Source organism: Lissotriton helveticus, chromosome 6, assembly GCF_964261635.1.
Source record: "Lissotriton helveticus chromosome 6, aLisHel1.1, whole genome shotgun sequence".
In the NCBI taxonomy this organism is placed as follows: Eukaryota; Metazoa; Chordata; class Amphibia; order Caudata; family Salamandridae; genus Lissotriton; species Lissotriton helveticus.
The window spans coordinates 1,235,676,242-1,235,701,474 of NC_136067.1; the positions used below are offsets into that span (position 1 = coordinate 1,235,676,242).

Below are 25,233 nucleotides of genomic sequence, written 5' to 3' on the forward strand. Positions count from 1 at the left end.
GCCTGCCACGCTCATTGTGCCATCTACTTAAGTACCCCCTTAAAATATGTATCAGGGCAGCCATTGAAGCGTGTATGCAGTTTTAAACTGCTAATTCAACTAGACAAAATATTCCCTTTGCCAAGCCTAAACCTTCATTATTATTATGTGTAAGTCACCATTAAGATGGGCCCTAGGCAGTCCATGGGGCAGGGTGCATTGTAATTAAAATTAAGACATGTACTTTTAAATTTCACATGCCCGGGTAGTGAAAAACTCATCAATTCATTTCTCACTACTGTGAGCCTACCTTTCCCATAGGATAACATTATGTTACTTTATTAACTTTAATAAGTGGTAACTTTTGTGTGGGAGCAGATAGAAATGGCATGTTTGTTTTCCAGGAAATTATAATTTAAAATCCTCTAATAGTAAAGTAGCATTTTGAATCACAATTCTGAAAATGCCATCTTTAGAAAGTTGCCATTATTTTTATCCTGATTATTTTGTGTCTGCAGCCTGTTTCCTGGGTCATATGTCTAGGTATAGTTGGCAATTGGTCTTTGTGCATTTTTCCAAGACAGCCACACAAAAGAGGGACTAGGTGTAGGCACTGTGGCCATCCAAGGCAGGTTGGGGGGTGGAGCTGTGCATAGTCTACTTGTACTTAAAAGACATTTTCTCAGCTCTCATACAAAGAATTTCAAATTAGCCTACTATGACTGCAGGCAAACTGGTTCCAAGGCTGGGAGGAAGGACATTTCAGACACTTCTGTGGGGGTAGGGGAATGGAGGGCTCCATGAGTTTCATTAATTCAAAAAAGCTTTATTCGACTTTTACAGCCATAAAAGCAATGTGCAAATCAGCAAATACAATTAAATATAAAAATCACAGGTATAAAAGCCAGTACATCATTAAAAAGACTAAGTTGCATCCCCAGCAGAAAATACAGGCGATAAAATGGTTAAAAACATCAAGTTAAAAAGATAAAACCTTTAAATGTGTGCATATTACAACATTATAAAAGATCAATATTGTTGTTCAAATACTCTGAGCAATGAGGCGAGCCCTCAGGATCCATGTCCAGCCTAAACATTTTGCCATAGCTAGTGCAATAGGTAATGATGTATCATTAAGCAAGATGCGTTCGGCTTCCACAGCCACCCTTGTCCCCAGGGACCTACAGATTGGTAACAGCCAGGCCCGGCGCAGAGCTATATAGGCATCACAAACAAAAAGAATATGAGCCGTAGACTCGTTTAAAGATCCACACCCAGGGCACTTAGTAAGAGATTGGACTGACCATTTAATTGTAAACAGTCTCACCGGGAGCGTTCCCACCCTGAACTGGAAGTACAGTTTACGGTCCATGGGTTTAGTAATCGCATCCCAGTAGGGTTCCATCCTCAGGGCAGCTTTATGGTCCAGGAAGAGGCTTGTGAGGGAAGTGGATCCTTGTTGTCTTGCATTTCTTTCCTGAAACCATTCCCAGTATTTATTCTTTAGCACAGCTTTCAATGGGAAGTTAGAGTTTACAGGATCAATCCACAGCAAAATCAACCCCAGCTCTCCTAATAGGTTATGAACTGCCCACAACCATTTCATACGATGTAATGTATCACTCCTAATGATTACTAAGAAGCCCTGTGCATAGCCTGCAAGCTCAGGTGTAGACCATAGTCTCCTCCAGTACAGAAGGGGACGCAATTTGGCTATTGCTGCAATAGGTTTCTTACCTAGATCAAATAACAGTGGGCAGATGGGGGTACTCTGGGGAAGTCTAGTAATGTTTCTTAGAAACCTATTTTCAGAAATAGTAAGAGCTAGGAGGTTCTCGCATCCCCAAACTTCTGAACCATATAGTGCTGAGCTAACAGCTTTCAAATTATAAATTTCAAAGGGCTGGGCTAATGGGTTTTAAAGTAAGAGAGATTATGTTCCTGACAGAGAGCCCCCGAGATCTGTCTAAGCTTGAGCGATGCTAAATCAATTTGACGATTCCACTTCATACTTGCTAGAAAGTTCACTCCTATATAAGTGAACTCATTTACTAAGTCTAGTGGACCATCCTTCATATTAAAACCCCTAAGATTTGCCTTACGGGCATTGAATGCCATTAGCTTCGTCTTAGACACGTTGACCTCCAAGCCCCTCTGACAGCAAAAGTCCTCAAAGACTTTTAGTGCCTTCTGGAGCCCGTTAGGGGTCTTGGAAAGGATCAACGTGTCGTCGGCAAACATCAGAATTGGTACCGTCGATTAAGCTAATAGGTCAATAGTTCCCCGGGCATGCTTTGACACCTTTTTTGTAGACAGGGATAATTTCCGCACTTTTCCAAGACGCGGGAATTGGCACTCCTTGTGCAATCGCATTAGATAGCAGGAGAATGTATCGACTCCAACTAGATTTGTCATGCAAAAAAATGTCGCCTGGGATGCCATCGGGCCCTGGTGCTTTCCCCGGTAGAATAGAGTTCAATGCTGACTCAACTTCCCTCATAGTAAAGGTTTCTCCCGAGTACATCACACTTGCATGTACAATTTCCCCCACTTCAGGGGCAGAAGCATATTGGGGCTTAAAATGATTAACCCAGGCAGATACAGAGACATGATTTTGGGGGCGCTCAGCTCGGTCCCCCGTTGACCATTTATATATGTGCCAAAACTGCTTAGGATTTTTTGAGGCACACACGTCCCTCAGAGCGTGCCACCTTTTAGCATCCCAAGCTTTCTTGGCCTTTACTTGTTTAGCCTTATAAAGAGTTCTCATCTCACGGACCCTTGATGGGTCACCCCCTCTTATGGCTCTCCCAAGGGCCAGGCGTGCCTCCCGGCATTCATCGTTATACCATCGTCCCTCTTTCTGGCTTGAAACCTTGGGAAGCTTTCCCTTCTTCTCAAAGAATGAACGCAAAAGATTTAAAAAAGCGGTATGGGTGCTCACTATACTGCCTTGATCTCCTTTCTGATATACACAAGCCTCAAGTTCTTTGGTGGCGAGATCCTGGCTCTGTGCTATGTTGTCTAGCAAGGTTGGAGCTTCTTTTACCTGTACCCATTTAAGTATCCTTAGGTCGTTCGTGGGAACAACTTCGCCAAGGTAATTCCTATCAACTAAACGAGAATCTATAATATGATAAGACCAAAGCAGAGAACAGCAGAGCGGATTATGGTCACTTTCGAGCCTAGCAGTGACCTTCATGTCCTCCACCAAGCACCACAGGCTCGGGCTTACCAAAACATAATCAATTCTGCTTACAAAGAGCCCATTATTAAACGTATTTGCTCCAAGCCTATCTGATTCGGTATGCCCATTCAAAGCCCTTAGGCCCTGTTCCATACAGATACTATTTAATTGGATAGCCACATCAGTCCACTTTCTAATAGGCTGCAGATCCAGTGGTGGGACCCCCCCATTTACTATCATCAACCTCAATCCAGTGGCCATCTTCTTCAGTAAGGGGTTCAAACGAAGTATTGAAATCACTCATTATTATTACCTTAGAAACGTCAGGTAGAGTGTCAAGGAGCTCCTCAAGAGCCGCTAAAACTCCTGATCTTTTGCCCCTTGTACCCCTGACGTAGATGTTAAACAAGACGATTGATAGGTGATCATTGGCCCAGGTCTCTTGAAAGGCACAAATATCATGATTCTTTACAAAGGTATTCCATTCAGGTGAGCATAATTAAAAATTAAGGCCTGCAATGTTCCAACTCAGGAAGTTACATACTGTCAGTAGATTCCCATCCATCTGGGTAGTGCCTTGTGGATATGTGCCCCTGCTGCAATTCGGGTTTCTAGGTCCCCCCCCCTCGAGATGTTACTTACAGGGTGAGTAGGAACAGAAGTCTGGGGCATGGGGTGTTTCGTAGTTGGTATATCAGCTAAACATATCCCCCCATCTTCTCCTTGTGTCAGAGTCACATTATGGGTAGTAGTCGATAGCCTCTCCTTGGGTCTCTCCCCAGGGAAAACAGTAGGAGCGCCTTTTTGAACCCCCAGCAGGCCTATGGGAATTAGTCAATCGTTAGTCTCTAGGCTTGAGGAGCCCTGCAAACTCCTGAGTCCCTGACAGACCTCAAACTCATATCCAATAAGAGAGCGCCTAAACTGTATTCTGGAGTTCTCCGTGCCACTGGTGCGGAACTCTAATGTGAAGAGATTCTCGACCAAATCAACACTCTTCATAGTGAGTTCAATACTATCAAATGGTTGATTATGAAGAGAAATCCTACGCGCAGCTAAGATGTCCTCCCTAATCACCGATCGACAACCTCTCACATATCTAATCCAGTGAATAGCTTTGTTTGTCAACGAATCGCCGTTCTCACTGGTAGTATTTGGGGTTAGTTTAGGAACATTGACCATATAGATTCTAGGGACCTTTGGTTTATTCAAATTATACCCTCTAGTTGGCCCCAAACCCGGTCCATGAAGCCATAGGCCCTCTTGTGCATAAGCATTAACCCTAACCGGTAAATGGGTGCTGCTATTTATACCATGCGGGGGCCAGGTTCAATGGCAACTACATTCGGGGATGCATACCTTGCTGGATGATCTTTCAAGCCAATAGGGCGTCTTTTATCAAAGTGATTTGTACCGTTACATCTTGGGGCTTCTACAACTTCGCTGTATCGGAGACATAGAGTTTGTCCAATGGGCCGAGGGAACTTTAAATAAAGGTCCTAAAGGGGGTTCCAACTTCTTACCAACCTGTAGGTTGGACTGGTCTTTCTCTTTCCGAACTGCCCCAGGTGTTATTGATCTCACCAATGTGAGTATATCGTTTAGAGAGCCCTTTATCAACTGCACTTCATCTCTCAGTGTGGAAACTTCCAGTTTTAGTTTTTCTAGGGACTGCTCTTGCAACCCTGCAATGGGGCTACACTCACAAGGAAGGCTATTAGTTTGCGTTTGAGCTTGTACGGACTTCGGTGCCTTTTCCTTTACCCTATTTAGTGTTTGCACATCACCGAGTAGTTGGAACCTGTTAGTGCAGATGACAATAGGATCAATGTGAACAGCATGATCTATATTTGCAGATGCCAAATCACCCCCATAATCAATACCACTTTCAAGAGAAACATTTTCGGCCTGAATTTCACTAGGTGAATTAGGTAACTGGCTCTTACTAGCTTTACAGAACATATCTGGGATTGATAACTGTACACAGTTTACCTGAGTCTTCTCTTTCTGGTAAGGTTTGGGATTAATATTTACAGGTTTTAGGGGGGACTAATTCAAGGACATCCTCGCACTCGCTGATCAGTGTGTCTATCCGGTCCATGACACAATTATTAGCGATAACCTTCCGCGCCTTTTTTGCCTTTTTCCTAATGTTACGCTTAGGCCCTCCCTCAGTTCCCTCCCCGCTCTCTTCCAGAGCCTTCCGCTTCCCCATTGCCCTTTGTCAATACTAGTACAGATTGATCAGTAATCACGCAAGTAATAGCCCACTCTGCCCACAAGGCCTAAGGGAATAACAACAAAAGTAACACAACAATACAACTAGTAGGCTAGGGAAGCAGAATGCAATTGAAGTCCAGAAGTCCAAAGCAGGCAAATGTAGGGCCTGCAGAATATCATGCGACAGTACCTTAACCCCTTCGATGCTCATGACGGAACGGTTCCGTCATGAGCGTCGGTTGAGCTGTGCTCATGACGGAACCGTTCCGTCATGAGCCCGTTGGCTCATTAGAACATTCAGCACAACGCAGGAATCTGCGCCGCGCTGAAGGTGTTAAATTGGACCAGCTTATGTTGTAGTCAAAGGCACAACTGAAGAAGCCTCCTGGCGCTTTTTGTGCTGATGGCGGAAAACACGCCCCCGGGAACTCTGGGTATCGTAGTCCCGGCGCGTGAAGGTCCGTTGTAGCAGCCCCCCACGTACTGCGTGGTGTCAGCGGAACAAAGTGGAGCTAACAGGCAGCAGCAAGAAGGTATGTTTGACCCCTGCTGCAGTTACACGGTGCTGCCTGCCCATGCAGGTCTGGATCGACCTAGGAAGGCAGGGGTGTGGGAGTAATCCAGGCGTCCCGCCCTATAGCAGCACTCTACTCCCTATGTGCACTCAAACGCTAGCACCACTGCTTGCTTTGGCCTCCCTTCAGACACTGAGCAGCTCCACAATGCCGGCCACTGTGCTGTCCCAGGTGCACCCCACTAAGCAGCTGCTAGCCCATGCGAAAGTTCTAGGCGGTTATACCGCCTCGGAGTCCATCCGTGCCGCACCACAGGATCCTCACCCTCACAGCACACTTATGGCGCCTCCCGCCTGTGGTCCTCTGCCATCCGCCAGTTCGCGCTAGCTCTCACGCAGTGTAGGCCGCGTCGGAACCCCGGTGGTCGCGTGGCAGTGCCTTGGGTCTCGCGCTCACGCTCCAAACCAGCCAACCTGCACCCCGCTGGTCGCGCCTACTCACAGGCTGCACTCCGGTGGCTACAAGCGGCGTCGCCCGGTCCTGCTGTGCTGCTTTTGGGAGCTCTCACAGTATTTGGCTCCCTGCGTTCTCTGATTCCTCCTGTCGAGGTCTAGTAGGCTGGGGCTAGTTTCAGGCGATCCGCCCCCAGGAGGCTGACTGGAAACAGCTCCGTCTTCCCGTCAGCGTCAGGTCCGCCTCCATGAGTTTCTTCCACTTCAAAGCTAGCATCAGGTATACAAATAGTATCCCCAGACCCCCTTTTGAGTTCACTTCTGGACATGCAGAAAGACTCTCAGAGGACTGTCCTGCAGCCTGATGCATGTACTTCAGATGACTACCCCACTACACCAAGGAAACTGCCCTGCTGCCTGAAGCCTGTACTGTGCTCTCAGAGGACTGTCCTGCTGCTGAAGACCCCCTTTTCTGCATAGAGTGGAGCGGAATACAGTGGAGTGGTGCAGAGTGGAACAGTGTCGAGAGGAGGGGTGTCCTGTAGAGTGACAGAGTATAGTAGTGTACAGTGGAGTGGTGTACAGTGACATGGCATGGAGTGGTGTGGAGTGGAATACCATAAAGTGGAGTGGTGTGGAGTGGCATTGAGTGGAATAGCATACAGTGGAGTGGCATACAGAACAGTGGTGAAGAGTGGAGTGGCATAGAGTGGAAAGCATAGAGTGCAGTGGCATACAGTGGAGTGGCATACAGAACAGTGGTGAAGAGTGGAGTGGCATAGAGTGGAAAGCATAGAGTGCAGTGGCATACAGTGGAGAGGCATAGAGTGCAGTGGCATACAGTGGAGAGGCATAGAGTTGAACATCATAGAGTGCAATGGTGTAGAGTGGCAAAGAGTGCAGTGGTAGAGGAGAATAGAGTAGAGTAGCATACAGTGAAGTGTGTAAAGTGGAGTGGTGCAGAGTAGAATAAAATTAAGTGGAGTGGTGCAGAGTAGAATAAAATTAAGTAGAGTGGTGTAGAGTGGAGTGTCAGAGTTAGTTGGCTTAGACTGGAGTAGCGTACAGTGTAGTGGGGTAAAGTGGAATAGGGTACAATGGAGTGGCGTAGAGTGGAATAGCATAGAGTGGCACAGCATAAAGTGGAGTGGCATGGAGTGGGGTACAGTAGATAGGCGCAGAGTACAGTGGAGTAGAGTGGAGGGTCATACAGTGGAGTGGTGTTAAGTGGAATAGCATACAATGGAGTGCCATAGAGAGGAATGACATTGAGTGGAATAGCATAGGGTGAAGTGGTGTACAGTGACGTACAGTTGAGTGGCACAGAGTGGTATGGTATTAAGTAGAGTGGCATGGAGAGGGGTGGAACAGAGTGGAGTGGTTTACAGCAGAGTGGGGTACAGTGAAGTGTGGTGCTATGGAGTGGAACAGCATACAGTGGAGTGGCGTAGAGGGTCATACAGTTGAGTGGTATAGAGCTGAATAGCTTAGAGTTGAGTGGCGTACAGTAGAGTGGCGTGGATTGGAATACCTTAAAGTAGAGTTGGGTACAGTAGAGAGGAATGGAGTGATGTAGAGTGGGCTGGCGCAGAGTGGAGTGGAGTGGCGTAAAGAGAAGTGGAATAGAGTGGAATAACGCAGAGTTGAGTGGTTTAGAGTTGTGTAGAGAGAAATAGCATACAGTGGAGTGTCATACAGTAGAGTGGCATACAGTAGAGTGGCATAGAGTTGAGTGACAGAGTAGATTGGCGCAGAGTGGAGCAGCTTGGAGTGGATTGGCATAGAGTGGAGAGTCGTACAATTGAATAGCGTCCAGTGGCGTACAGTGGAGGGCATTGAGTTGAATAGTGTAGAGTGTAGTGGCGTATAGTGGAATAGCGTGGAGTGACATACAGTAGAGTGGCACTGAGTGGAGTGGGATAGAGTGGATTGACAAGTGGCAAAGAGTGGAGTGGCGTAGAGTGGAATAGCATAGAGTGGAATAGCATACAGTGGAGTAGCATGAATTATAACAGCATAGAGTGGAGTGGAGTAGTATAAAGTGTAGAAGTGTATAGCAGAATTGTGTACAGTGGAGTGGCATAAACTGGAGTGGCGCACGGTGTAGTGGCACAGAGTGGAGTGGCACAGAGTGGAGTGGCATAGAGTGGAATAGCATAGAGTGGAGTGGTGTAGAGGGGAATACCATAAAGTGGAGTTGCAAAGAGTGGCGAAGAGTTGAGTGTCGTAGAGTTGAAAAGCATAGAGTGAAGTGTGCCATATATCTGATAAGCACCAATGTCCTAGCCGGTCAGTCAGATTCTGGGCATTGGATGTGGCAACCGTACGAGGGAGAGGAGGAAATGAGTGATTTAAATCAAGCCACAATACACTATTAAACACCCCCTTCCAGTAGCCAGGGCAACCCACTCCAACCTGAGAGTACCTCAGACAACTTAATCAGAAAGGCCGCTTGGTCCATACTGGGGGCATATATACTCCCCAGGACCATATGGCAGCTATCCGACCTGCCTTTAACAAGGAAGCATCTGCCGTCTGGGTCAATACTAGTAGTGTCTGCTTGGAAGGGGACGCCTGCTTCGATCCACACCAGAACACCTCGCACATATGTAGAAAAGCTAGTGGAGAAAACCTGGCCTCGCCAATGCCGTTGCAGTTCCAGTTTTAATTAAATGAGATTCCTGTAGATATGCAATATGTGTATTTCGGCAGCGCAGGTAAGAGTATACAGCGTACCTACGGGAATAAGTATGCATGCCTGCACATTCTATGTTATGACGTTGGTGCTAGCCATACCACTAATTGGGGTGTGTGTAAGAACCGGTCACTGCAGGGGATATCCCTTATATGAACAACATGCGAGTGTGGACAAGAAATCCAGTAATTAAAAGAAAAAGGAAGAACCAAATATAGAATACCATAGAGGCAGAGTCACAACATGTGTCTGCCCAAACTGTACAATCTTGCGTGTGTGATGTAACAAACCAACCATTATCCCAGAATAACAATACCCTATATTCAATGTTCACATTGGCATCTGGTCTTTAACCACTCCGCAGTTTCCTATGCTACAAAATGAGTTTGGAAACTGCGGTATATCCCTATGTTTAGGGTTCTGCTACACAGTTTGTGCTTTCACTCAGTTCGCCCGTATGTGGGAGCTCACTTCAGTCGCTCTTACGTTTGCTATTTAGTTCTTATGGGCTCTCTCTAAGGGTAACTCCTTGTGAGGCCTCCCTTATTTCTTCCTTAGGGCTTTCTCCTGGACATTTTTAGGTTTCACCTGCACAGCCCTTGTGCTGTGCTTGAGAAATCTATTGTGTTTTAACATAAACTTAAAAGGGACTTACATTCTTATCTCCTCTCTTTCTTGGCTTCTCATTGTTTCCTGTATGTGCCACTTATCTTTCTACCATTTCTATTGGCTGTAGCATATTTTCCTGCATTTACTAATGCTTGTTCCTCATCTGCTTCTCATCAGTTTCCCGCAGCCAAAATACTGTAAACGTCTGCTTTGGTGGAACTATATTTTCATAAAGTTTTGCCTTTTACTATTGCACCATATTTATATAACAATTTATCAACCATAGAGTTTAAGTGATTTGCATAGAATCACAGGATGATTCGCGGCCCACCCTAGACTTGAACCGGGATCCCCAACTTTCGACTCAGCAGCTCTGGCTGCTGCACCGCATCATTCCCCTCCTGTGTTATCTGTCAGTCAGATATTTCGTTCCACCGAACGATGATTAATGAAAACAGCTCTTTATTCATTACATAGGCGAAACCGATGCATTACCAATGCATGTGTTAGGAATGTTTACTCAAGTTAATCGCACTCTATAGTTTCCTACTCCTATACATTGACCAACCCGGGCAGTGGAGAGAGGGGATGTTTAGTTAGACACCTTAAGTAAATATTGTCTGAGAAGTCCCTGCGGCATCCTGTATACATACCAATTCCTTCTTTTCGTAAATGGAAAATATTTTCACACAAGTAACATTCCATGCAAGTAACACTTGTTAAGAGTAGATGTGAAGGTTGGTACAGTTTTGTTAATATTGAAGTAACACCAATTCAAATTAACCTGGAGTTGTGGGGAGGGGGGGCACTTGTTTATTAACTCTTCCTATAGCATATGGCAATAGTTTAAAGGGTTGCTTGGCTCCTAGAAATACGCACCACCATGGCTAAAAGCCCAGATTGGAGGTTTGCCACATAATGTAATTTCAGCTCAGTGTGCTAATTATAGCAAATATTTTGCTTTCTTGTTCAGACCAAAATAGCTTCTAATAGGAACTTGACGTTGTTCTGCCCAAATTAGCCTTTAAACTCTTGTGCTGCAGAAGATTGGATTTAACACCTTGAAGGTTGTGGAATGCTGTTAACAATCCAGTAAAACGAACCAGCAGGATTCTGAAGTAGTTGACAGTATTGCATAGGCAAAACCAATGCATTACCAATGCTTGTTATAATCTGCACTTCCATTTTTCTCATCCTCAGACCACAGCATCAAGTCCAATCTTTAGACCATCAGCCGCAAGTCACACTAGGGTTGCCAGCCACCCCCAGGGGGGTTGCAACTTGCCCCATCCTGATTCACCTGCCCAGACACTGCACAAAACCGTGCCACCCTACCCCGCACCTCACCCAAGTACATACCAGTAGTCTTCATCACTGGTCATGCCCTACTTAGAGGGAGCAGGAAGTAGGGCAATGGAGGAACGGCAAACCTTGCCTGAACTGGGGTGCAGGGCAGAGCAAAGCACCCTCTATTAAGACATGCCGCTTCTGTGATCTGGCACTGGCCTCAGGGCAGCTCAGAACTCATGGGTCACACTCTAGTGCAGATGCACTGTGCCTCAGATAGCCTGTGTTCACAACTTGCACCTCGTGGATTTCTTTCCGGCCTTCTGCTGGCTTATCTAACAAAGCTACTCGATACTGTAGTGGTCCCACAGTGCGAAAGTCAGCCATGGATCGGGTGGGTGGTCAGGCAGGCAGAAGTCATCTCATTCGCCGACTCCCCCTGACTCCAGAGTACACAAGACCATGGCGCCACAGGACCATGAAGCATTGAGCAGTAGGCAAGGTGTCTGGTTCCAGGCCCATGAATTAACTGAGGAGCAAGCTGAACCAATGACGGAGGGAAAAGCAAGTGCTCGATGACTGCCAAGGTGTCTGCTGCTTCGTCAGCTATGCTTGGGAAAATACCTGTGGAAAAACTAACCTATTCTATCGCATATTTTATTAATCAATCAATATACATTTAGCTACCTCATTGGTTATATTTCGGCGCTACTGCAGACTAACAGCAGAAATCAGCGTAGGAATGCTACATCTATGAAAAAAGCAGAGTCTTTAAGGTCTTCCTGAACTCTTGTTCTGACTTGATCAGGCGCATATAGGGGGCATGGGGTTCCAGAGTTTGGCTGCCCTGACCAAGAAGGACCTTTCCCCTTGACGCTCTTTGAAGTATCGAGGCACAGTGAGCAGACACGAGTGCTTAGATCTCAGTATGCGATCCTGATGATAAAGGCCAAGCCTCTGCTTAAGGTAGCCGGGGCCCAGGCCTCTTGTGGCTCTGAAGGTCACTGTCAAGGCCTTGAACTCAATCCTCTTGCTCACCTGGAGCCAATGTAGCAGTCTCAGATGAGAGGAAATATGATGTTAAAAGGGCACCCGGCAGATCAGCCTTGCTGCCGCATTCTGAACAATCTGTAGCCTGTGAACTAGATAACCTGGGAGCCCAATATAAAGACTGCTTGCATAATCCAGGTAGGAGGTTACCAAGCCATGTATGATGATCTTACGGTTCTTCTCCGGCAGATATCGTGAGACTTTCCTCAATGACCGTTACTTCCAGAAGCAAGTGGCAGAAACCTGTTGGATATGTGTCGTAAAAGAAAGATCAGTATCAAACCTGATACCCAAATTTCTCGCTGACTCAGTGGACGCTGGAGGGGGGGGGGTTCAATTCCTCCGGCCCCCAGAGATTTGATGGTGGGGGTGAGCTCTGATTAAAGAACAAGACCTCAGTCATATAAGCATCCAACTTCAAACAATTACCATACATTCATGTGGAAATCTACTGCATACATTCTTTGAATTTGTTGTATGATGCCGGGCAGTGCTCTTTGCAGGAAAAAAATCAGCTGTGTGACGTCTGTGTAAGAGGCTACATTCAAGCACCAGGATGAAATAATGGTGGCTAAAGGGTCCGGTAGAGGTTAAAAAGCAGGGGGCTCAAGGCTGAGCCCTGCGGCACTCCACACACCAAAGGTTTTGGTGTGGACGAGAAAGGTTGCAAAAAGACATGTTGAGCGCGGTCTTCCAGATAAGACCGAAGCCATGAAAGGGCCACTCCCCTCACGCCCAGATGATATGGACGCTCCAGCAGGATCCGATGTGAAACCGTGTCGAAAGCTGCCGAGATGTCTAAAAGTACTACCATAACTGAGGCCCCTTCATCTAAAGACTCTTGCACTGATTCGGAAATTACCAAATGCGCGGTTTCAATGCTGCATCCTGCTCGGAAACCCGATTGAGAGTCTGCAAAGTCCGCAAGATGTTTCTGAACCACCTTTTCGAGGATTTTCTCCGGGGCTGGTAGCAGGAAAATCAGTCTGAAATTACTGAGAATACTCGGATAAGCGTTAGACTTTTTTAGCAGAGGCCGTAAAAATGCCTGTTTCCCGACACAAGGAAAAATGCCCAATTTTAAGGAGGAATTCCAAATCTGGTTTAATGTGGAATTGAGCATGGGGCCTTCATTTTAAACAGGCGGGAAATGACATGGGTCCATGGATGTGCGTGATTTACATTTCAGAAATTCCGCCAACGAGTCATCCAGACAGATGGGGAGAAATTCCGAGCACAAGATGTGGGAGTCAGTGGTCAAAAGCTCCAGGTGAACCACAGCCCCCCCCGTCCTATGGGAACGAGGAATATAGTTTCTGGAATTATTTCTTCAAATAAGTCGCACGGACTCGTACAGATGGTAGATGAGGGAAGAAATTTACTGTCCGTGGCTTCCAACGTGATAAAGGACTTAGTGATATTAAAAATATCTTTAACTGAGTTTACTGAGCGCTTAATGCAACTAGCAAAGTAGTCCCTCATCTTACTCTTCCTCAGTTTGCAAAATATTCTCAGAGCCTCCGTATATAAATTTTTATATTCAAGGTTATAAGCTTTCCTCCAGATGTGCTCTAATTTCTTGCAGTGGCTCCTCACCACCCTCAGTTCGGCCGAGAACCACCAGGCTGAAGGTTTACATCTACTGGAAGTAACTGGGCTTATTGGTGCTACACTATCTAGGACATTCGTAACCCATTGGCTAAAGCAATATGCGTCACAATCAGGGTTGCATAGTAACTGGGGCACTGATTCCTGAAGAGCCCGCCCTAAGTTATCTTTAGTTACATTCTTCCAGTTCCTCCTATTATCCACCACCTTCTAATTTTTGACTGACTTAACCCTGAAGCCAAAAGAAAAAGGGACCAGGAAATGGTCTGAACATACACGGGAAGTGGGTCATCCACTCTGACATCTTGATTATTGGAAAAAAATTAGGTCTAGCATAAGGCCTGCTCTGTGGGTAGGTAGAAGTACCCACTGAGTAAGGTTAAGGCCAACTAATGTAGAGATCAACTGGGATGCCTGAGCGCAATTTTGATAATCCACATGTAGATTGAGATCCCCCAGAACTGTAATGTTAGCATACTGTATTGTAAACTGGGCAATGGTATCACAAAGCTCCATCATGTGTCTATGGGGGCAATCAGGTGGCCTGTAAATCAACAGACCTGCAAAGGAAAAGGTTGGTGAATGCTTGATACCAAAGGTTAGACCCTCCATATTGCCAATGTGGTCCAGCCTCGATGAGGAGATTTCCCAGCTGTCTTTTAGGACAATAGCGACAGCACCCCTGCTCTACCGCCATCCCGGTTTTCACACACAATTCGGAAGCCTGTGGAAACTGCCAAAGCCATGTCGGGGTTTGAACCCTCCTTCAGCTAGGTTTCAGTGAGTAACATTACGCCCCAGGTATTATCGACTAGTGACAACCAGATGTCATCTGCATGTTCTGAGAGAGATCTGCAGTTGATAAGACAGGATCTCTGCCTGGATGATGTTTCGCAGTGAGCTTAGCGATAGAAGCGATTCCCCCCTCCGCCTCAGACGGTGTCTCCAGCTTGAAGTTACAAGCATTGCAGCAAAGCTTGATACTTCCCGCCCCCAGATCCAGACGAGTCCCACCGCTACAAGGATCACTATTAAAAGCCATAAGAGAATCTCTGGACCATATATTGGTTTCGGTCCTTGTGATTTGGGCAATCCTGGCTGGCGATGGCCGCGGTCCGGATTAAGGTAAACAGGATTAAGGTAAAATCACTTTCTATTAAAACATTCTTTTAAAAGAACACTTTTAACTCGCTCTTTCAGCAGGCGTAAAAAAGGTTATTCCTCACTGAAAGTCCATATTTTATATGTCCAAGTAATATGTTTCTATTTTTTTTAATACACTTACTTCATCAAGTAGCTCTTGAACTATTGAAATTCTTCCTTCACCTTTTGGTCCAACTTCTTTAAGGAGCTGTCGATCTTCCGGCTGTAAAAACAAAAAGAGTAATACACCTATAAACTAGTACACCACGAGTATCTGATAGTACCTCTGGTTTGTTAGGTATAGATCACTACAGTAATGGTGTCCTAATTGAAAGTAATTAATGGAAGGCTATTTAGCATCTTATGAGCAAGACATCTTCTGGTCTTTTGGTTTCATACATTTTGGTGCCCCACTATTCCCCTTTTGGCACCAAAGTAACCTCACCCATTTTCAACAGACTCATGAGGGATACGCCATAGCAGATGGCATGATGGACGACAATCTCTGTGGCCTGTGCCTAACACTGTCATGGTCACAAGTCCCTCTTTTGCGATGAGTGGAAAATGGACCAATCGTTCTTGTGGTGGATTATTTCTAATTCAACAAATAAGCCGGTGATTGCATCTGCGATGCAATTTTGAGAACCACACAATCTACCTACAGGAAGTCTATCTTCTTTTTGTTGGACTTTTCTGGTCTTTTTCTTCTTCTTTTCTTTACGAGCGCTGCCTGTGGAACTTTGACCATCGTCACTCACTAAAACAAAAATAAATGAAAAAAAATTATACATATTTTAGCAGCAGAATAAAACACTATAAAATACTTAATTCAAAATAGGACCTTAGCTCCTTTGATCAGCAGTGAGCATTTAAAATCTGTTCAAATATGTATATGTGTAAATGGATTATGCTCTGTGATTTATTGAACATCCTTTTGTAGTGTCTTCTCTTACTTGGAAATGAATACTTTGGTTTTAAAACAAAAGTTCTAATGTAACCATTTACTGTCTGCTGCAACTCAGGACCGAATAATGTACTGACTTTTTACATTACCAGCGAGTTCAGACTCCTCTACACTATCTAGGGGACAGAAAGTCTTTTATAAAATATACAAATATTTTGATGCAATAGTGGGAGGTTCGTCTTAGCTTAGTACCTGAATATTTACAGATGAATAGATGAAAAAAATGCTACTCTCAGGCATGAGCAAGGGAATGCAGACAGGAATCAGTTATAGGAAAGAGATTATGAAATACAACTGTTTTGGGTAAAATGCTATTGATACGTCAAACCCCTTAAGGGACCACAAATAATAAGTGATCAGAGAAGAGAATTTGGGAGGAGATGACAGCTCAGAGCGTAGACTTTATACACCAAAATGTGCTGCAACTTACAGTATTTTGTTCAAAACTCAAAGCAGCTTTTTATTCAGATATTTGATCTACCCTATAGGTTTTCTGTAGCTTATCCCAACAATCACATTAACTCATGTTGGCAATTCTGCCCACAGCAGCTATCAAACAGAAAATCACCGAATCTACATTTGGTAGTATAGGCGGGTACAATAGTACCCCACAGAGGATCATGGTAGGAAAGGCTTCTTTTTCCCCAGATGTTTCACCTTTGCTGGATCATACTTTTGTTTGATTGCTTTAGAACTCTGTGCTCTTTACTCTGTTATCCAGTAGCAGAGTGCCTGTGCTTTCCTTTGAACATTGTTCAATTGACTAATTTCTAATTGGTATGTTTCACATGCCTATAATTCCCTAGTAAATGGTGTACAGTTTACCCATGGCCTGGTAGTTAAGTGCCACTAGTGGACTGCAGTACCTATTGTGCCATCCACTGCAGTGGCAAAGAAAACAAGGGTTCAGGCCTACCATTGTAGCCTGACTGTAAAAGTGTTAAACATGCACTGTGACCTGTCAAAATAAACACTTGTGTTCATTAAAAAACCTGAATTTTGTAAGGTTAACAAGTTTCCCCAATGTAGGCCTTTTAGCCTGCAAGGTAGGGTGCATGATATTTAAAAGTGGGCATGTAGAAATTTAAAGTTAACATGTCCTTTCAGGGACTAGCATCCATAAGCTATTTGTACTGAAGGGGTGCTGCCTGGCCAATCGAGAAACTCTTGAAAACCATATTAAATACTCACACTCTATCTCAGTAATGGGAACGGCTAAAAAAAATAATTAAACAACTATTTTAGTAGTTATTAATAATCCAATTAAATGGTGAAGTCAGATTTGTAAAAGCTACTCTTTATTGCCTGAACAGTCAGAAGGCTAATTTGCATAAGTCTCTGCCAGCTCTCAGCCTCTGCTCAGCATTAAATGAGTGTGGAAAATGTGTGAAATGCCTCTGAGAAGAAAAAAGAGACTGACCTGAATGGGCAGAGATGACTCCTGTGAACACCATGGAACATGCAGGGTCAGGCTGCGGGCAACCTTTTTGACACTACATTGTCCAATCCTGTTTAACAGGTCTGATGAGCCACATATAACTCATGGCCCATACTTGAAAAGTATTCCAAGACAATTCTTGTGGATTCACTGTCTGGTTGGTGAAGGACCTTGCTTTTGTCCTACCAGACTTCTGCCTCTGGGTCTGTTGTCGGTAGAGTGCCTCCCTCAAACTGTATTTTCGTGTGAGATGGGGAGGACACTAGTAATTCCATAGTACGCTCGCCACTCACACACCCAGCCCTCCATGAGCTCAAGTTGAGTGCGACCGAAGACTTTCGCCATCCTTGATTTTCCCTAGTACATTGCATTTTGGGTCTCTTTCCGGTAAGACAAACAGGAACTACTGAAAAGTGGGTATAGTTGGCCCAGGGAATATTTACCCCATTAGTTAGGGCATTCACAAGAGTCTCCTATCCTCTAGCTGCTTCCAGGCTTAAATGTGACACTTCCAGTCACCCACTTCAGAACACTTTCTGGACCTGTGAAGATCAGAAGAGGAATGGACCTACTATATGTAACCTATGAGAAGTCCTGAAGGACAAGACCTGCTCCATCTTATGCCCAAGACAACAAGGTGGACTCCAAGGGTCAGGTGCTGACCTCCTATTTCACTAGAGGGAGACAACAAGCTACAGAGTCCTTTTCCTTGGAAGGATCTAGCTGATAAGTGCAACTGGACCTGGACTGATCCCTGCGGTTCGCCTCCCCCTGACACACTGTGAGCATCTCTTGATGTCTTGGAGGCCTCTGAAGTGTACTACTGTGGTCCGTAGGGTCTTAGAGAAGTAAGTCAGAAGGTAAAATCTTTGTCTAGGATGAACCTGGTTGGTGTATCCAACCCGCCCTCTATTGTGGCGGACTTCAAATTCCACATAGGTCTTGGTGTACAGTGACCACTTTGTGCGTTCTGGCGCTATGTCCACCTAAAAACATTTGTAAATTCATATCTCTGGTTCCACTCATTGGATATTTGTCATTTTGTTTTTATTTTGTTTATTAAATTATAAAAAAAAATTCTAATTCAGTTTGTGGTTTTTATTGGCTTGCATTTTGACATTATTACTGCTTTGGTACTGCATAAATACTTTACACATTGCCCTAAGTTAAGCCTGTCTGCTCTATGTTATAGCTACCAGAGGGTTGAGCTTAGGTTAAATTATTCACTTTGAGGGTTCACTCTGACAAGGTTTGTGATTAATCCTTGAAGTGGGTAGCTACTCAGCCTAAATAACACACCAATTTCTTACAATCATGCAGTTAGAGGATAGGTGGGTACCAATTAGCAGCCTTGCAGGCATCTGAAATAGAGATGTATCTAATGAAGATTATGTAGTCTAAATTAGAACCGCTTTTAATGTCACCTACAACATGCTCTTCAGCCAAATTTTCAAAGAAACAAATGTAGTGCAATATCTGTCTAGATACTGATACACCAAAGCAGTTTTGCCCATGCCCAGTATGTTGCTTTTCTTAGAGGTTTAGAGCCTTATTATGACTTTGGCAGTCTCGGAACGGAGCCGCTACGCTGCCGCCCTATTCCAAGACTGCCAAAGCAATTAAAGACCGTCTGACAGCGTACAACCTATTTTTTCTCTGGTGGTGGGTTCTATGGTGGTTCCACTGCGATGCCATTGAAAAAAGCAAGCAATGGGAGAGTGAATGCCAGTTCCAGCAAGGCATGAACTGTAAAGTCCATGCCTTGTACATGTGCTCCCCTGCATGCACCCCCTAGCGCAGAGGCAGCAGGGGCACCTCACCACCACGCTATTCATGGCGCTCACACCGCCATGAAAAGTGTGGTGGTGAGGAAACTCCTAATATGCTTTGTGGTGCCGCAGCAGGACCACCAGCATTTTAGGGGCCCCAGACAGCTGCGCTACTGCCAGAGATCGTGGATCCCTAGTGGCAGCAGTGGTCCTGTGGCGGACCAACCGCCACAGTCCTAATGCAGCGGGCGGACCCCCAGTCTTGTTGTCCGCCTACCGCCACCACAGGTTTGGCGGTCCATTGGACTGCCGAACTCGAAATAAGGACCTTAGGGCCAGATGTGCGATGGGAAATCGGCCTGTTTGCGACTGCAAAATAGTTCTGCCCTATATACAAACCCTATTTTACGAGTCGGTAACCTATTACCGACTCGCAAAATAGGGTTTGTGACTCTAGTTTAGGAAGGGGCGTACCAAGGGAGTCCCTTCCTAATAGCTACTCGCACTTCAATGTAAGATTGTTTTGTAGCCACAATTGCGGCTGCAAAACACTTGCAGTTTTACCACTTATTTCAAATAAAAAATCGGCCCATTTGCATCTGCAAATTAGGTCTGCCCTATTTACAAACCCTATTTTGCGAGTCGGTAACCTATTACCAACTCGCAAAATATGGTTTGCAACTCGCTATAAGAAAGGGGCATGCCAAGGGCGTCCCTTCCTAATAGCGACTCGCACTTCAGTGTAAGATTGTTTTGCGACCGCAAAACACTTGGAGTGTACCACCCATTACAAATGGGTGGTAAGCAACTCACAAATGGGAAGGGGTCTCCAGAGGACCCCCTCCCCTTTGTTACTGACATTAAAAATATTTTTTAAGAGAAGGAATTGGTCCCACGGATCACTGTTTCATGTTTCTTTTTTAAATGCATCCAGTTTTCCTTTAAGGAAATGTGTTCAAGAAATCAATCTAACTCATCACACACATATACAAAAAGACAGAAGTATTATCAAAACTGGACTAGAAGCAAAAAGCAGACATCACATTTCTTATATTTCAATGATGTCACAAAATGAGTGAGCATCAATTATGCTCCCCATAAATTATTTAAAATAGGCCTATGCTGTAAATTCCCACCATAAGTTTCTGAATAAACAACCTAAAGAACAAGTTACTTACCTTCGGTAACCCTTTTTCTTGTAGATACAGTATCTGCCTGTGGATTCCCCACTTTCCGAATTACCCTTTGCGTCAGCATTTTCCACTGAAACTTTTTTCCTAGCTCTCCCACGTCGACGAGGACATTAAAAAGGCACAGCTCTGCTCCGGCTCCGTATGACATCAAGGCCATCAAGTAGCTCTTAACCGTCACAACAGCACAACCTTGCTGGGCCAAGGAAAGTGAAAAACCAAGTACATCTGATAAATGAGCCTTCAAAGGATCAATGGATCTCTCTCCACAACACGGTTCACTGACAAAATATCGATGTTAAAAATATAGAAGTAAAAAATATCGAAAGTACAAAAATATAGAGGAAAAAAATATCGATGTACAAAATATAGTTGTACAAAATATCGAATTTTATATATATATATATAATATAACAAATACATATTAAATATATTAAATAATAAAGTTAATATAAAAAATGAAGTAGATTTAATATAAATTAAAAAATATATAATAAACGTAATTAAAAAAAGTTAAGCATACATACAAAATCATTTCTATATATTTACTTTAAAACAATTAGTACACTATTAATTTTAATTGATTGTATAATTTTAGAATTTTATAAAAATGTACAAATATATATGTGTGTGTACCAATAACATAAAATCTAATTAAAAAACATTCTTTATTATAAATTAAAACATCAAACTATTTAAAAATCTTCAAAGTTAAATTCCCCACTGTAATGAGTGCAACAGGAGGAAAGTGTTGTATAGCGGAGAGGTAAAAATTACTATTCACCACTCGAGTGAGTGTAAAGTAGGGAAAGTGTTGGATAGTGGAGGGGTAGAAATTACTATTCCCACTCCAGTGAGTGCAACAGTAGGGGAAGTGTTGGATAGTGGAGGGGTAAAAATTACTAGTTCGACTCCAGTGAGTGCAACAGTAGGGAAAGTGTTGGATAGCAGAGGGGTAAAAATTACTATTCCCACTCCAGTGAGTGCAACAGTAGAGAAAGTGTTGAATAGTGGCAGGATAAAATGTACTATTCCCACTCAAATAATTGTAGAAGTAGGGAAAGTGTTGGATAGCGGAGGGGTACAAATTACTATTCCCACTCCAGTGAGTACAACTGTAGGAAAAGTATTGTATTGCAGAGAAGTAACAATTAATATTCCCACTCCAGTCAATTCAGAATTAAATACAAACAACATTTTAACAACAATAAACATATTTAAAAAACAAAATAAATAAAAAAATATATAAATATTTTAAAATTTCAAATAAAAATATATTTAATATTACATTTTTCCAAAAACATATTATAATGTAAAATACATATAACAAATACCTTCAAATATTATATAAAATAAAATAAAAAATATTTTCCAAACAAATAATTATTTGTAATGAAAAAATATTTCGAGACAAAAACATTAATTATTACATAAAATTACTTTGTTTTTATTTCCTATCCTAGAACACCACACAATTCACAACCCACATCTAAATAAAAATAAAAATGTACTTTCTCAACTGACATAATGAATACCAATTAAAGAAATATTATTAATTTAAAAACAAATTAAAACTCATAAACATTGTTTAACTTCCCACACTTTATTCCGATAATCCCCACAACTCACACTTAAAATTAAACTTATTTTCAATTAAACAACTAGTAGTATTTAATAACTAATTATAAAGTAAGTAAAATAATTTACTTCCCACAGTGTACCCCTAAAATAAAACCCACACAAAAAAATAATCAAATACCCTAATTGAATATAAATTCACTATTATTAATGATCAACTCATTTTTAATTAATTAAACAGAAATTACTTACCACCCTTTACCCCTCTAAACCTCAACACCCACACCTATAATCATTTACACAAATTCCATATTTAGATTCCAATTAATTAATGAATATTAACAACTAATTATTAATTAAACTTAAATTACTTCCCACCATTTACCCCTATAAACCCCGCAATCTGCACCTAAAATTAATAAAATAATGTTCATAATTAATTTTCAATCAATTAATAGATATAAATTAACAGCTAATTATTAATTATTCAAAAATAAATTACTTCATACCCTCTACCCCTATAAACCCCACAACCTGCACCTAAATAAAATTACACAATTTACCATAATCAATTCTCAATCTATCTATATATGTAAAAACAAATGTATGTCTGTCTGTCTGTTTGTCCTTTATGCATCACTACACCATTCATCCGATCGCCATGAAACTTTGGGAAGTTGTTGAGTACACTCCTGCGAAGGTTTCTGGCATAATTCTTTTTAAAATATCGGCCCCCCAGGGTCCTCATAATCTTTCGAATACTGATGTACGCACCAGACGGAAAAACAACAAATCGTGTATCCACAAGCACTTGAATAAATAAATAGAATTAAAACACCATTCATCCGATCGCCATGAAACTTTGGGAAGTTGTTGAGTACACTCCCGCAAAGGTTTCTGGCATAAATTCTTTTTATATATCGGCCCCCCAGGGCCCTCATAATCTCTCGAATACTGATAAACGTTTCCAGTTTCCAGTGCGACTCGCTTTTGCAATGACCATCAACAAAGCACAAGGACAATCGCTACAAGTGTGTGGACTACATTTGAAGATTCCGTGCTTCTCACATGGACAACTGTATGTGGCCAGCTCACGCGTCTGAAAAACTTCTGATTTATTCGTGTACGCACCAGACGGAAAAAATATTGTGTATCCACAAGCAATCGAATAAATAAATAGAATTAAAACGACACTTTGAAATGGTTTCCATATTAAAATGAATAAGTTTCATGAAAAATGACACAATGTAAATTGAATGTTATCATAACAAGTTTCCTTGAATTTCCTTTCTTCTGAGATCGCAGCAACGCGCGACGGGTAAGCTAGTAATAAATATTAATTAACAACCGATTCATAATTTACTTCCCACAATTAAAGCTATAAGATCTAAATTAAATAAATAAAAAATAATCATAGATTTATCATAATTAAATTACTTCCCACCCAATCCCCCTATAAACCCACAACCCGCTACATAACTAAAAAATGCAATATTTTATTAAAATAAAATTCATAACTACTAAAAATATAACACATATTAAAAAACAAACAATACTTCTACTAAAAATCATACATCACATACATTTAAAATATAAACAAAAATACATACCACTTATTAAAAAAAAAAATGATATTTTAGACATCTATTTTTTGCAAACAACATTAATGGCTTCTAAAAAATTTTAACAACATTTCTTACCTTAAATTAGATATTCTTGACCACAATATTCTTGCTGTCGATATTTCTGAATCACCATATTTCCAACTCAGTATTTGTGTAAGTCGACATTTCCAACTCAATATTCTGTCTCAGCACCATCCACCATATCCGGTAGGAGAAAGAAAGAACTCAGGTTGCCCAGTTCAATATTCAGTCATGAAGGTGCAGGCTCTGGAGGTGGGAGTGTAGATCCTGCCCCTGCGACTGCTAGAGGAGGTCTGCCCTGAGAGGGAGACATGGCGGAAGCTGCGATGAGAGGTGAAGAAGATGTGTGTACCACACCCTTCTTGGCCCATCCAGGGCGATCAATATACCTTGGGCCCTGTCTTGGCAAATCTTCCTCAGAACCAGAGGAATCAAGGGTGTGGGAGGAAATGTGTAAAGAAGATGTGAGCCCCAGTATAGTTGAAACACATCCCCAATGCTCCCCGCACCAGATACTGGAGACTGCAGTATGACAGGCAGTGCACATTCTTGTGAGTGGCAAACAGGTCCACCTGAGGAGACCCCCACAACCTGAACATTCGGCGAATCACCTCCAGGTGAAGCCTCCACTCGTGGTCGACTGAGTACTGCTGACTGAAACTGTCCCCACGCAGATTTAGAAATCCGGCCAGATGATTCGCAATTACACAAATACAATGGTCCTGAGCCCAGGACCAGAGCCTCTCTGCAGCGACGAAACAACCCTACTTCTCCCTGCTTGTTGATATACCACATCGCAGTATGTTGTCCGTCAAGACTTGAACTGACTGACCGCGAACAGAGAGAAGGCCTTGAGAGACAAACGTATTACCCGCAATTCCAGAAGGTTGATGTGGAGAAACTTTTCCTCTGGAGGGCAAAGACCCTTGACCTCTAGATACCCCAGATGTGCTCACGACCCTAGAGTGGAGGCATCAGTAATCACTGTGGCCACCAGTGGAGGAGGTCGAAAAAGCTTCCCTTGAGACAGGTTGCCCAAAACACTCCGCTAAGACAACTCCACTGCAGTGTCTCTGGAGATTGTGACCATCTCCCCAAGATCTTAATTGTGCAGATACCACTGCCTGCAGATGCACCACTGGGGTGCCCTCGTGTGCCAGCGTGCATGGTAGACCATCAGTATGCAGGAAGCAAACAGACCGAGCAGACATAGGACTTTCAGGACTGGAACGACTACTCCATCGTGAAACAAAGGAATAATTTCCTGAATGTTGAGAATCCTCTGTGGAGGCGGGAAAGCTCGACACACAGTAGTGTCCAGTACTGCCCCTATGAACAGGTTGCACTGAGAAGGCACCAGATGGGATTTGGGTACATTTATAAAGAAACCCAAGTAGAAGAACAGCTGCATTGTTATTCGCAGATGATGCCGCACCATCTCTGGTGACTTTGCTTTTAGCAGTCAGTTGTCCAGATAGGGGAAAACTGGAACCCCCAACCTTCTGAGATGAGCTGCTAACACTGCCATCACCTTCGTGAAGACCCGTGGGGCAGATATAGGCCCGAATGGAAGGACCGCAAACTGGTAGTGTTGAAATCTCACCGTAAAACGGAGATAGTTCCGATACGACTTCAGGATGGAAAGATGGAAATATGCATCCTACAAATCGATTGACACCATCCAGTCTTCCTGCTGCAGTACCAGAAGAACCTGAGCCAGGGTCAACATCTTGACATCTTGAACTTTTCCTGTCTGAGGTAAAAGATCAAGATCCTGAGGTCTAGGATTGGCGTAAAAACAACCATTCTTCTTGGGGATCAGGAAATACCAGTAGTAGCACCCCTGACCCCGTTCCTGCTCTGGAACCACCTCTATTGCACCTTTCTGGAGTAAGGCAAGAAC

At 43.3% G+C, this 25,233-nt stretch overlaps 1 protein-coding gene across 1 annotated transcript in view; it reads right to left on the reverse strand.

The window, feature by feature from the left end:
* The window catches only part of DZANK1 (double zinc ribbon and ankyrin repeat domains 1), an 846,943-nt gene that overhangs the window by 60,159 nt on the left and 761,551 nt on the right, over nt 1–25,233 (reverse strand). Inside the window, exons 17-18 of the mRNA XM_078648955.1 lie at nt 15,408–15,502; nt 14,888–14,968 (exon numbers count right to left, since the gene is read on the reverse strand). Of these exons, the coding sequence (XP_078505081.1) occupies nt 14,888–14,968; nt 15,408–15,502 (176 nt within the window). The remainder of the gene's footprint in view (nt 1–14,887; nt 14,969–15,407; nt 15,503–25,233) is intronic.